General features: G+C 47.3%; 1 protein-coding gene across 1 annotated transcript; it reads left to right on the top strand.

The window, feature by feature from the left end:
• Positions 1 to 454: 454 nt before the first annotated feature.
• LOC308147692 (NGFI-A-binding protein 1-like) lies at positions 455 to 11621 on the top strand. Its single transcript, XM_080519995.1, has 9 exons — positions 455 to 499; positions 592 to 859; positions 3935 to 4737; positions 4832 to 4965; positions 5064 to 5115; positions 6712 to 6831; positions 7945 to 8107; positions 10303 to 10476; positions 10571 to 11621. Exons 3-9 carry the CDS (start codon positions 3937 to 3939, stop codon positions 10645 to 10647), a joined length of 1521 nt encoding a protein of 506 aa, XP_080376121.1. The 5' UTR covers positions 455 to 499; positions 592 to 859; positions 3935 to 3936; the 3' UTR covers positions 10648 to 11621.
• Positions 11622 to 12714: the final 1093 nt, after the last annotated feature.

Raw genomic sequence — 12714 nt, 5'->3', positions numbered from 1 at the left:
CTTTCTGTGAGTGTTTGCATGTTTTCCTAGCCGGGGCAACTTGTTTGTAATTGTACTTTGCAACAAAAATACATCTCAACTGTCTAAATGCATCGCACAGAAAGCATCAGTCGTTTTTATTATGTTATTTAAAGAAAACAGATGTAACGCATGGGTGGGAAACATCTGAGCTATTTAAATGTTTTGCAATTTAAATACATCATGACATGGACATCTATTAAAATACAGTATTAAAGAAACACAGACAATAAGACACAAACTAATATTGTTACTTGTATTGCTCGATCTCGTTTTCGTTTTATTTTGCAGGCGGAAGTGGAAGCGGCTGTGCGCCGCCGCGCGCGCCTTGACGCAGGGCTGAGCGGTTGCAGGGGAGTACGCAGACGCTGGGAGACGACTCAAACACTCCCTCACACACTGACACACACACACACACACACATGCACACACACACACAAACACACACGCACACTTGGAGGAAGAAAAAGACGCACTGAAGGTCAGCGGACTTTTTATTTATTTTATTTTTTTAAAACTCAGATTCTACGGCTTTTCTATTTTTTTTCTTTCTTTTCTCTCATGAAAAAAAAGTTTGGAGAAAGAGAGGAGAGGAGTGTCACTCGGCCGGAGCGACGCAGGGACGAACCAGCGCGGCTTCTCTTTTGGCGTCTTGGAAATACATTTGGAGCGTCGCACGTCCACGCGCCCCGCTCCTCGCCGCGGGGGTCTCCTTCCTCTGCCGACGCGCTCTTGGGCACGGGGCGGTTTTGACACCCGAGGTCTCGTGTGGCTCGGATCGGTGAAAGGGGGGGAGGACGGAGAAGGGAGGAAAGAAGAGAGGGAACCAGAAACTCACCAGGTAAGCGCGTTCTGGACGTCACGCGTTAAAAGGACGATATATATATATATATACGTCTTTATAAATTCCTGTTTAGAATAATAAAGCTCGAAGCACAATTCTATGTGATTTACAGCCTTGTGTGGTTAGAATATGAATGTAGAAGGAGTTGAAACAATGGAAACGCTCATTGCAATACAAAAGCAGAGGATTATTAATAGAATACTGAAAGGGTTTCCCATTCCTGTGTCGCTGCAAACTGCTGCCTAGGTCCTTTTCTGCTCTAATTTTTTTTTGAAGCTTGTTACTTGGATTGTGTTGAACAGTGGCTCAGTCTGCAGTGTGACTGGATGTGATGTGGGAAGGTTTCCCCGAGGAAAATCTCACACGGGTGATTTTTCCTCCTGAGTCGAACTGGGAAATTCCTCCTGATTCAGAGTGAAATCACAGATTTCCTCATCAGGGGGAGGCGGGAAGAAGCTGCTGCTGCGGCTGCTGTGTGCATGGTACCTCACCTGGAGACCTTCACTCCAGCATCCACATGTCAGTGTGTGTGTGAGTGAGTGTGTGTGTGTGTGTGTGTGTGTGTGTGTGTGTGTGTGTGTGTGTGTGTGTGTGTGTGTGTGTGTGTGTGTGTGTGTGTGTGTGTGTGTGTGTGTGTGTGTGTGTGTGTGTGTGTGTGTGTGTGTGTGTGTGTGTGTGTGTGTGTGTGTCCGTGCCAGCCGACGCCTCACTTCTCCAGGTGAAACTGGCCAAACTCGCTCCGTGCTGCAGGACGCCAGTCACGTCCACTGATTACACCTAGATCTCTTTCACTCACACACACACACACACACACACACACACACACTGCTGTGAATAGATAGTTATCAGCCGGGGAGTGTTTGTGCAGATGGATGATGGACTAACACACTAACAGTAAGCATTGGTGAAGCTGGTGTGTGTGTGTGTGTGTGTGTGTGTGTGTGTGTGTGTGTGTGTGTGTGTGTGTGTGTGTGTGTGTGTGTGTGTGTGTGTGTGTGTGTGTGTGTGTGTGTGTGTGTGTGTGTGTGTGTGTGTGTGTGGTCTCTCTTCCACACATGCTAAATATAGTCGCAGAAAACACCTTCATTAACCTCGTTTTTTTTTGTCTTAATTAGCTTAAAATGTCTCTCACCTTGACGAAGAAGCATCAAATAGTGTTTTAACGTTTTCTGCAGCAAAACAAAAACAGTAAAATGTTCAACGATCAGCTCGGGCAACATGATGGTGAGATCTCACGAAACTCCGGAAAGCTTCTTCTTTTTGCGTGTCTGTCGTCCTGAAATAAGCTAAACTATACTGCGGTACGTCCGACTGCACGTTCTCATGCTCGTGGGATTTCCTGTTTGGCTACAATTGTTGTTGATTAAGGCGAGAGGAGGCGGCGTGGAGGTGACCTTGTGCCACAGTGACCTGCATTTTTTTTTTTTTTTTTTAATTTCTTGTGAAAGCGGCTCCACCTCTCGATCCGCCGTGACTCAGCAGAACAAAACCCGGGGCCGTTTTTTTTGTCTCGTCTTGTGTGACGAACCGCATTCAGGCGGCCTTTGTCGATGCCTGCCTCCCCCCCCCCCACACACACCCCCCCCTCCCGGGGCTCCTGGCCTCTCCGGGGCTCTATTCCGGGCGAGGCGAGCCCACCACCCACACATCCTGCAGGGGTGGAGAGAGGCATGTGGTCCTCCCAGCAAACCCGGACCTGCTGACTGCCACTCCTCTGTGAGCGACGGCGGCCTTCGCAGGGCCTCACATGCACATAGGAAGAGTTTAAAGAAAAAAAAGAAGAACACACAAGTCTGTTTCTGTCCTCCCTCCCTCCCTCTCTCTCTCTCGCTCTCTCTCTCTCTCTCTCTCGGTTTGCCTCACATCTGATTCTTCGCCGAGTGAGTGACGCCGTCACTTTCGAGGACAGATCCCACTCCCGTCGGGTTTTATTCGCCGAGACACGCAGATGTGCGGCCTCGCGCTTTTTTAGACACGCACTCAGAGCTCCCGGCGCCGATTCAGGGGAGAGAGAAAGGAGCGTTGCTCGTGCGCTTCGTCGACGTTCAAGCAGGAGCCGGTTGTGTGGCGTTCACCTGCAGAGCCCCCACCCCCACACCCCACCCCCCCACCCCCCCCCCCCCCCACCCCCCACCCGACATTCGAATGCGCTGGCAAAAGCCACTTGTGCTAAACGTGATCGGCACGGATACGTCGTCCCTCCAGTCGCCAGATTGGAGCTTTCCGGGGAACCTGTGGAGGCCGGATACCGGGACTTCCTGCACAATATTCACACACACACACACACACACACACACACACACACACACACACACACACACAGTTCACGTGCAGCAGCGATCTGGGTGAAGAATCCAACCTTTGGAGGGAAACTGACTCTTTTATTTATTTATTTATTTATTTATTTATTCCGTCTGCTTGTGACTTTCCCCGTAAAGGGCGGCTCGGTTTGTCTTCTCGCCATTTGGCGGCTCAGCGGGGGAAGATCTCAGGCCCTCGCCGTCAGCGAGTGACTTGTCTGACATTTCTGCATGTGAAACTTTTTGAATCTCATCATGAAGCATGCTGGGATTAGCGTCCGACTCGCACCTGGACGACTGCAACCTGCCGCAACGTGTATACCTTGTAGTACGGTGATTAAATGAGATTATTAGGAGCATGTTACGTGCCTAAAATAGTTTTGCATAGTACAGTTAAAAACTTTGGCAGGATAGTTACCTGGCGGTCAAACATGCCAGTGGGAAGAAATATAAAATGAATAGCCAAATGCACAAAACTGGCCAAAATACTAAAAAATAAATTGACTCAGAATGTAAAAAAAAATCCATACATTTACATGTCAGGAACATTGAAATCAGGAATATAGAGGATGTTCTATGAGAAAAACAAAGTTTTAGCAGGTGTTGTCGGCCATCTTGAAAAATAAATGGCCGCCATCTTGGAATTTGCAGTGGCCAATCGGGCAGTTACCAGCACATTTTGAACAAGTCTTAGGCTAACGAGCATTTAGCTGCCCCGCTATCGGCCGAAACGCATTTTGCCGCCTCTAACCTGACGCCCGTCCCGCCGCAGGTATGGCGGCGGTGTTGCCGAGGACCCTGGGCGAGCTGCAGCTCTACCGCATCCTGCAGCGAGCGAACCTGCTGTACTACTACGAGGCCTTCATCCAGCAGGGCGGCGACGACGTGCAGCAGCTGTGCGAGGCCGGCGAGGAGGAGTTCCTGGAGATCATGGCGCTGGTGGGCATGGCCAGCAAGCCGCTGCACGTGCGGCGCCTGCAGAAGGCGCTGCGCGACTGGGTCACCAACCCGGCCATCTTCAACCAGCCGCTCACCTCGCTGCCCGTCTGCAGCATCCCCGTCTACAAGCTGCCCGAGGGCTCGCCCACGCTGCTCGGCGCCCAGGACCGCGCCAACACCGCCAGCGTCAAGATGCCCAAGGCCATCGCCGCGGCGTGCTCCGACCCCGGGAAGCTGGACGTGGCGAGGGAGAAGGCGTCGGCCGGGTCGCCGCTGCAGGGCGGCAGCGAGGCGCGCTTCTGGTCGGGTCACAGCAACGACAGCGAGCACAGCCTGTCGCCGTCGGACCTCGGCTCGCCGTCCTCGCCCCGAGACGCGCTGGAGGCCCTGGACGCCGCCGCCGTGCAGTCGGTGCTGGAGTGCGTGGACCGGATGGCGCCGGGACTCCCGAAGACGGACCCGGCCGAGGTCAAGGAGCAGCTGAAGACCAACAAGAAGCTGGCCAAGATGGTGGGACACATCTTCGACATGGGCGAGGACGAGCCGCGGCGGGAGGAGGAGATCCGGAAGTACAGCGCCATCTACGGACGCTTCGACTCCAAGAGGAGGGACGGCAAGCACCTGACGCTGCACGAGGTGGATACGGCTCGTCCCGACGACCCTGGAGATCCCGGCTCGCCGTGTTCGTTCCCGTGTAATCTGTGTGTGTGTGTGTGTGTGTGTGTGACAGCTGACGGTGAACGAGGCGGCGGCGCAGCTCTGCATGAGGGACACGGCGCTGCTGACGCGCCGAGACGAGCTGTTCGGACTCGCCCGGCAGATCTCCAGAGAGGTCACCTACAAATACACCTACCGCACCAGCAAGTAAGACACGCGCCCGACTCTTCTTCACGTCCGAAATGTTTGGAAAGGTTGGAGGGAAAAGAAGAAGAAGAAGTTAAAAGTTGAGTTGTCGTCCGCAGGTCTCGCTGCGGAGACCGAGACGAGCCGTCGCCGAAACGGATCAAAACAGAGGTGAGGTCATGCATTCGGTTATTCCTGCTTTATTTTCTATTTTTCAGAAGAGCTGTCAAAAATAAGAATAAAACAACAAAAAAAGGCTCAAACTATTTCAGCTTATAATTTAGAATATTTTTTTTAATATAAACACTATTTACTATCCTCCAAAGTCGTTGCGTCACTTGGTGCCAAGCTGGTTTCAGATTTTTGACAGTTGATCGCACGAAGTAAACTTAAACTTTTTATCGATTTTTTTTTGCCTTTTCTGACACAAAATCACGGCGTGTCAAAAATAGAGATCCGCTTATTTCCGACAAAATGAAAAGTGGTGGAGCGAACAGATGGGGCTCTTATCACAAGCGGACGAGGGAGTTTAGAGAAAAAAAAACGCCCTCTCGGCGCTCCTCTTGGCTCGCGGATGCCGGATTGAAAACATGTGGCGGTTGTGAACTCCCCGTAGAGATCCTCCATCAGGATGGAGGAGTTGACAAAATGTTCACCAAAGTCTTAACTCGAAGCAACACTCAGCCCCAGTGACGTGAGGCAGGTGAGGCAGCGGAGAGCTGAGCCTCAATGTCTGACTGTGATCCAACACAAACTGGGTCACATGTCAAGGGGGCGTAGGTGAACTGAATTTTGGGTCATAATCTCCATTGGGACGCAGTTTTTTTTTTTTTTAAATAAGTAAATAGGGCTGCTCGATTAATCAAATTTTTATTTTAATTACAATTTTGGCTCCAGACGATCTCAACATTCATATAATTGAGGAAAAACGATTATGTGGTGTTTTCGTTGTGAGACGCGCAGTCTCAGTCATTTCCAGCGCAGCCTCCACTGCCAGACAGGAAATGACAACACATTTATCCCGAGTGCGCAGGCGCTAGCTACTTAGCAGTAAGCTGCTACTTTTAAGTTTCCCTAAAAAGTTATGAACGTATGGTTTCTTGCGTGTGCTCGCCGTTGACATACCTGCCGTAAGCTAACATATATTGATGATGATAATAACGGCGTGTTACACCAGTGGTTTAGGTTCCCTGTCATTTTAAAGCTAAGTGATGCTAAAGGTGGCTACTAGCATGACTTAGCCTTAAGTACTTAGCTTAGCTGCCTCACAGGACGAAAGTATCAACATATAATGTAAAGCAACATGATTCATTACTGTAGTTTATATTAGTATCTAAAGTTGTTTATTTACTGTTTTAAAAAGATTGAATGCAGTACAACACTTTATTTATTACTACTACATTACAAGATATGTTTATATATTCAACAGGAGAGGTTTTTTTAAACATGTTCAATAAATGCTGTTCCAAAATCAAAAACATAATCATTTCAATATTGCCCCAAATAATCGTGATTATGAGCTGTTTTTTTTTTCCATAATCGAGCAGCCAAAAAACAACTCAAATATTTGATAACTAAACTTTCGGCCTCAAATTATTTCTTTATCATTTTGATAGACAACCTTTATTAAAATTGATTAAAGCAGCAGAATTTAAAGTTAGAAAAAAAAAAATCCCAGACCTTTTTTCCTGAAGGTCAAAATTAAATCTCGACTCGTTGATCAGTTTACAGTAAATGTGAATGGCTTGGACAATGCGTGTGCTCCAGGAGAACTTCTTCGACATCCAGGAGGCGCTGCAGGCCATCCAGATGAGGCAGGAGATGCTCCGAGAGCAGCTGGCCTGCGCCAAGTCCAAAGGAGAGGAAACGGTGGGGCGGAACCTGCAGGTAAACCTCGTTTTCCCAAGCCTATTTGAAATCCTCCCCGAAAAAAAACGCCCGACTCCATATTGCTGCGTTTCTCGCAATGTGGCGGTCCAGTCTGATCGCAGTCCTCATTGGTTTCCGTGCTGCTGCTCCTTCCTAATTAGAGCCCGAGTGTAGGAGGAAAGCTTTATGATAACTCATTACCACCGGAGCATGTTGACGGCGTGCTCCTTCACTTCTCCGTGTGTGCGTGTGTGTGTGTGTGTCTCCGTCCGTCAGTCAGTGTTTGCGCGGCGGCAGTTCCACTTGTCACGGCGATGTGATTTTTCTCCAGAAATCACATTTGAAGAGAAGAAGAGATTTCACGGCTGCGCCGGCGCCGCCGGGCCTTCCCCGAACCGCCGAGCGCGTCCCGGAGTAATCCGCGGCGACAGTGACGCGCCGACCCACAATACCTTTTTTTGTACCTCGGCGTTTCAAACACAGGCGGCGAGTGTTTTGTCACTTTTTTTTGGGAAACTCGACTCGTCTTGCGCGTTAACGCTCGCTGACAGCCGCATTCGCCGCGCGGCCTTTATTTGTTCTGGAGTCCAACAGCTGAGATTTGCAAAAGTGTACGCTTTTACGTCCGATCTGTCACAGCAGAGGTGATCTTTGATGTGAACTGACTGTTTCTGACATCTCCAAAAGTAAAATAAAAAAAAAAAACTACTAGAACGCAGGGGGGAAAAAAATAAAAACACTTTAAGGCCATTAAGTAGTCAGAACCACGACCAACAGGACTTAAAATCACACATTCAAAAATACAGACGCTCATTTTTTTCACAAAAAGCCATTCAATCTTTTTTTTTTTTTTTGTCTGAACTATATTTTACGCGTCATTTCTGGTAGTTAAACAGTATTGGAAGGATGTCATTTAAATGTTTGTTTGTTTTTTACTTTTAAACCGGTGAAGCCGAATGTTTCTTTACATGACAGTCGAACAAAGTTAAAAGTTTTTTTTATTAATTCATTTTAGACATATCCAATATAATATATATATATATGAGTTTGTATTCATAAAGCGGCCTGTCCTATAATGGCTGTATTCAAAGAAACTCTCCCTCTTTTCTCACCCGACCGTGTTCCCGTCAGATGCAGCTGGAGCGTCTGCTGGCCAGGCAGATGGAGATCCTGCAGGACGCCGCCGTCCAGGAGCGGCTGCAGGCGCTGGACTGGAGGATCCCGCCCGCCGCCTTGAAGTACCTCAGCGACGTGCAGAACGCCAACGGAGCCGACACCGGCAGGGACGGCCAAGGTAGGACGAGGCGACGTACGACCCAACCGCTTGACAGAGCTTCGCGATTTCACCTTCTCCTGCTCCGGGAATATATCGACATGGCGGCAAAAAATGATGTACATTTCCGTGTTTGTATTGCAAAGTTGGCTCTCTGCTGCCCCCTCTGTCCAATCGCCAGACTGCATCCAAACGACACGAAACAATGTCGCTTTGTTTCGCTTCAAACGCACTGAATTTCAATCATTCTTAGCTTGATTTGGCAACAATATTTCAGATTGTATTATAGCTGAGTAGGTACGTTCAGTTGTTGGGGAGAAACAATAAACCCGCATAATTTTTTTTCATTTCGACCAACTTTTGTGTTTTAAGCGTTAAAGCATTCGAGAGTTCCTTAAAGTAGATTTATTATGGACAAGCTAAATGTAATGATCCCTAACGACAGTTTGTAAAATATTTTATGTTTTAATTTTAATTTAAATTTTTGGTTTTCTTTTGGTTGTTTGCTCTGTGTTTAATTTAATAATTTTTTTAATACATTTTTTTATTAATTTATTTTCATATTTTTTTAATAATAAAGTTATTGTACTACAATAATGATAGTTGGACAATGTCCACTGAAACCGCCATCTGAATTTTGTCAGGTTTCCTCTTTCTTTCTCGTATTCGGCTCACTGCTGCCCCCTCTGTTCAAGCGAGAGAACAACGTCCAATATGGCCCTGCTTCTCGTCTGGTTCCAAAATCCTCTGAATGGATTTTTTTAAGCCACAGGATATGAAAAACACCTATAGGTGCTGATTTTCCACGCAGCCACGGCAGCTGTCGCCTTTTTTTTTCTTCTTTTTTTTTTTCTTTTACTCCTGCTCTGACTTCTCCGACATGAAGGGCGGATGAAGAAGAAGAAGAAAGAGGGAGCAAAGATGCATCATTATTCGGGATCTTACTTCTCCTCCGGGCCTCATCTCATTTTCATCCTTTTCCTCCCTCACCCACTCCCGACAGCTCATTATATCGCTGTTCCCACAAATCCCACAATGCACCTGTAATTATCACGCCCACGCCTGTTTACCTCAAGCCAGTTGCCTGGAGGGGGGCGTCTCTCTCTCTCTCTCTCCCTCCGTTTACCTCTCTCTCTCTCCTCCCCCGATCCTCTTGCCTGCTTTCTTTCTCCACGTCCTTTTTTCCCCCTCTTGTCATTTGTCATGTCTTCCCTCCTCGCAAGGTTTAAATCTCTGTCTTTCTCTCTGTTCGTCTCCTACATGTGTTTCGTTCCTGTGAAATGCCACAGAGCCGATCTTTAATATCTCCTAAAATGAACGAGCTGCATGCTTTCAGTCAACACATCAAAAGTACTACACGTCTACAGTTTGGCTTCATTTTCTATTTATGTGGTATAAAGTTCAACATGTACGTATGAATTCATCCAGCTGAAGCCAGTGAAAATGGTCTTAAGACTTAATAAATAACATTAACAAGCAGTAATGACCACTGTCGGCCCTGCAATACTCCAAAATACTGATTATCCTTTCTCCATTTTTGTGAGAGAAAAAAAAAGAAAGGAAATGACATTTTCAAGCTGTAAATAAAACAGTATTTCACTGACTTCATGTCAGGCAGCAGCTTATTTAAAATGTAAAATCGCCTGTGATTCACACAAATAATTATCACTTTGCGTCGCTCCTTATGCGTCGTATCAATCCCAAGCAAATATTTAAGGTGAAGCGAGAGAAACTGTGACTTTTACCAGTTGAAATTGAAGTCAACAGAGATGATATTCTGTTTTTCTTTTTTTAAGTACTAATCATCCAGTGCAGATCACTTTTTTTTTTTTTTAAAGGAAATTTATTTGATTTAAATAGGAATTCTGTTTGGAAACATGTGAAGAGGTGATAATGAGGGATGGGGCTCGGCGTTAATTTGACATGACGTTAATGTAAGACCCACTCCACTTCCTTCTCTTCATTTATTTTCACAATCATCCCTTTGTATTTTGAATTTGTTGCATTTTTGAGCCCAATTAAATGTGAAAGTAGCCGCGAACGAATCTTTATTTCGAAGACACGCGCAGGAAAAGAAACATTTAGATGTGCAAAAACAAATAAAACAAACAAAAAAACAAGTTCAACGTTTACTCTCGCCCCGTCATAGCGAGTTAGCGTTAGCGGCTAACCGCTAGGTAGCATGCTAACGATAAGTGTTTTGGTTTTTTCTGCAGACGAGCGGCCGATTAACCTGCGGGTGGTCAGTCAGAGCATGCAGGAAGGAGACCTCCCGCTGGGCAAGCAGCTCGCCAACGAACTGAAGCGCCATCACAACCACAACAACCACAACAACAACAACAACCACAACCACCACCACAGCACAGACGAGACCAAAACGCCAGCAACAGGTGTGTGTGGTGTGTGTGTGTGGGGGGGGGGGGGTGACACATGAAGCTCTTTGCTAACGTCACCGTCATTTTTCTCCCCCCCCCCCTTTTTTAGAAAACGGGACGTCGCAGCGAGCGCCGACCAACGCGGAGAAGAAAACCATCAAGTCAGAGCCAGAAGACTCGACATAGTGCCTCCCGACCCCCCTACCCCCCCTAATGCCCCCCCCCTCGGACCCACTCCACTCTACTCACACCTGACAGTATGCAGTTATTACCCGTCAGTAGATACTAAGCAAGCACAGCCACAGTAGAGCCTTAACAACCAATGTTGCCTCATGAATAGCATTTATTTTTCTTTGGTTTATTCTTTCTCTCTCTCTCTTGCTCTCTTTTGTTTTGAATTCTGCCAAAGCACCTGGAGGAGCTCCTCCACGGGTCTTTGTGTGTCGATTAATGTCGGACGTATACATGTCATCTCGGAGTTTGTTTCCTCTGTATCTCCGCCCGGGCCGCCCGGGCCTCCGCCGACGTCGGGGGGGGGGGGGGGGGGCTGAGTCTTAACTCGGCCGTAGATTCTGAAACGTCTCTCGTCGGCCTCCGCCGCTGCAGGATGTGTGAGATTTCTTCACCTCGCCGGCCGCCAGGCTGCACAAATGCCGCCGTCTCCATGGCAACGTTTTAAATGAAAAACACGTTGAAAAATTTGGCATTTACAACAGGTTGGAAAAAAAAAGTTGCGATTCCCCATTTCCATGGAGACGGAGCATTTTCAAAAAGTTCCACCTTGGGAGCCGTTGGCAAAAAAAAAAGTTGCATTTTGACGCAAGGCTTTCAAGAAGTTGCGTTTCCCCCGTTTCCGTAGAGACCGAGTGTTTTCAGAAAGTTGCATTTTAACAGTTTCCAAGGGGACAGTTTTTTCTCAAAGTTCCACCTTAGTGTCATTTTCAAAAAGTTGTGTTTTGAACATGTCCTCTCACAAAGAGCTTTTTCCAAAAGTTCCACCTTGGGAGCCTTTAAAAAAAAAAATTGCGTTTTTACCATTTCCATGGAGACCAAGTGTTTCCACAAAGTTCCACCTTAGTGTCATTTTCAAGAAGTTACCGAGGTTTCCTCACACCGAGTGTTTTCCAAAAGTTCCACCTTGGTGGAAATTTAATTTTGACCGTTTCCATGGAGACTCTACACCCCCCCCCCCCCCCCCCCCCCCCCCAGTTTCCATGGAGACGGGGCGTTTTCACAAAGCTCCATCAGTGGGGGTCATTTTCAAAAAGTTGCGTTTTCCGTGAGCCGACACATCTCCTATACCGGCAACATTGGGGATTCACACAGAATATTGCATTGACAATCATGATTGCCAAACTGTAATAAGATTACCTTTGGTAGCCCCCCCCCCCCCAATCAGCCTCTGTACTGCAGCTGGTAGTACCGTAGGGAGGCCAAGTTAAGACGCAGCCCCTGTAGCAGGTTTTTTCTTTCTTGGTTGTCGTTGGCTTCACACCCCCCCCCCCCCCCCCCCCACACCCTCCACCGCTCTTGTCTTGTGTGTATTTATGGGAGGTGATTTAAGACGAGGATGTATAGGAGGTTTTTGTGGAGGAGCGGCGGGGGTGGGGGGGGGGGGGGCCTCAGTCGCTCGTCTCTGCCGCCCGGAGGCCCGGCTAATTGCTTCATTTCACTTTGTAATTTAGCAAAACACTGCTGTTGAACCAAAACCACGCATCTGCAAACAGGGGAGTATTTCAGGAACCTGTTTTTTTTGGTTTTTTTAGGGCCCCACGGGTCGCTGTGTTTGATTTTTGGGGGGAAGAACAGAATAAAATATTAAAGCTGCAGGTACGTGGGTTTTTGTTCAACAGGAAGCAGAACTCTCTCGTCTGTCGCTGTTGCAGCAGCCGTGTGTAAATACTAACCGTGTTAACAAAATAGCCTAATCTCTCAACCAGGGTTTTTGTCCAGTGCAACTTTGCTGTATATGTTTTTTTTTTCTTTCCCGGTGTCGATAAAGTGTTTATGTAAAACAAAAAACTAAACAAAAAAAAAAACTTAAATGTCACTGAAGGGGGGGGGGGGGGGGGGGGGGTACTTGTGTGACCGTGTCTGATACATATATATATATATATATACATATATATATATATATATTTAAAAAAAAACGAAACTTCACATGATGACGATGTTGTTAGCCTTTAGCTCTTACCAAGTGTTTAAACCAGCCGTCGGTGCATATTTCAAAATGTGTTCTTGCTGTGTAGAGGT

This window comes from Blennius ocellaris (genome assembly GCF_963422515.1).
Source record: "Blennius ocellaris genome assembly, chromosome: 24".
Classification (NCBI taxonomy): Eukaryota; Metazoa; Chordata; class Actinopteri; order Blenniiformes; family Blenniidae; genus Blennius; species Blennius ocellaris.
The sequence above is the reverse complement of the archived record's forward strand: the minus strand, read 5'-3'. Positions and strand labels throughout refer to the sequence as shown.

Bases quoted from the DNA above. Each gene is read 5' to 3' on its own strand.
- LOC308147692 (XM_080519995.1), top strand. From the start codon at position 3,937: ATGGCGGCGGTGTTGCCGAGGACCCTGGGCGAGCTGCAGCTCTACCGC. The intron at 4,966-5,063 runs GTAAGACACGCG...TGTCGTCCGCAG, and splicing joins TACACCTACCGCACCAGCAA to GTCTCGCTGCGGAGACCGAG. The intron at 10,477-10,570 runs GTGTGTGTGGTG...CCCCTTTTTTAG, and splicing joins GACCAAAACGCCAGCAACAG to AAAACGGGACGTCGCAGCGA.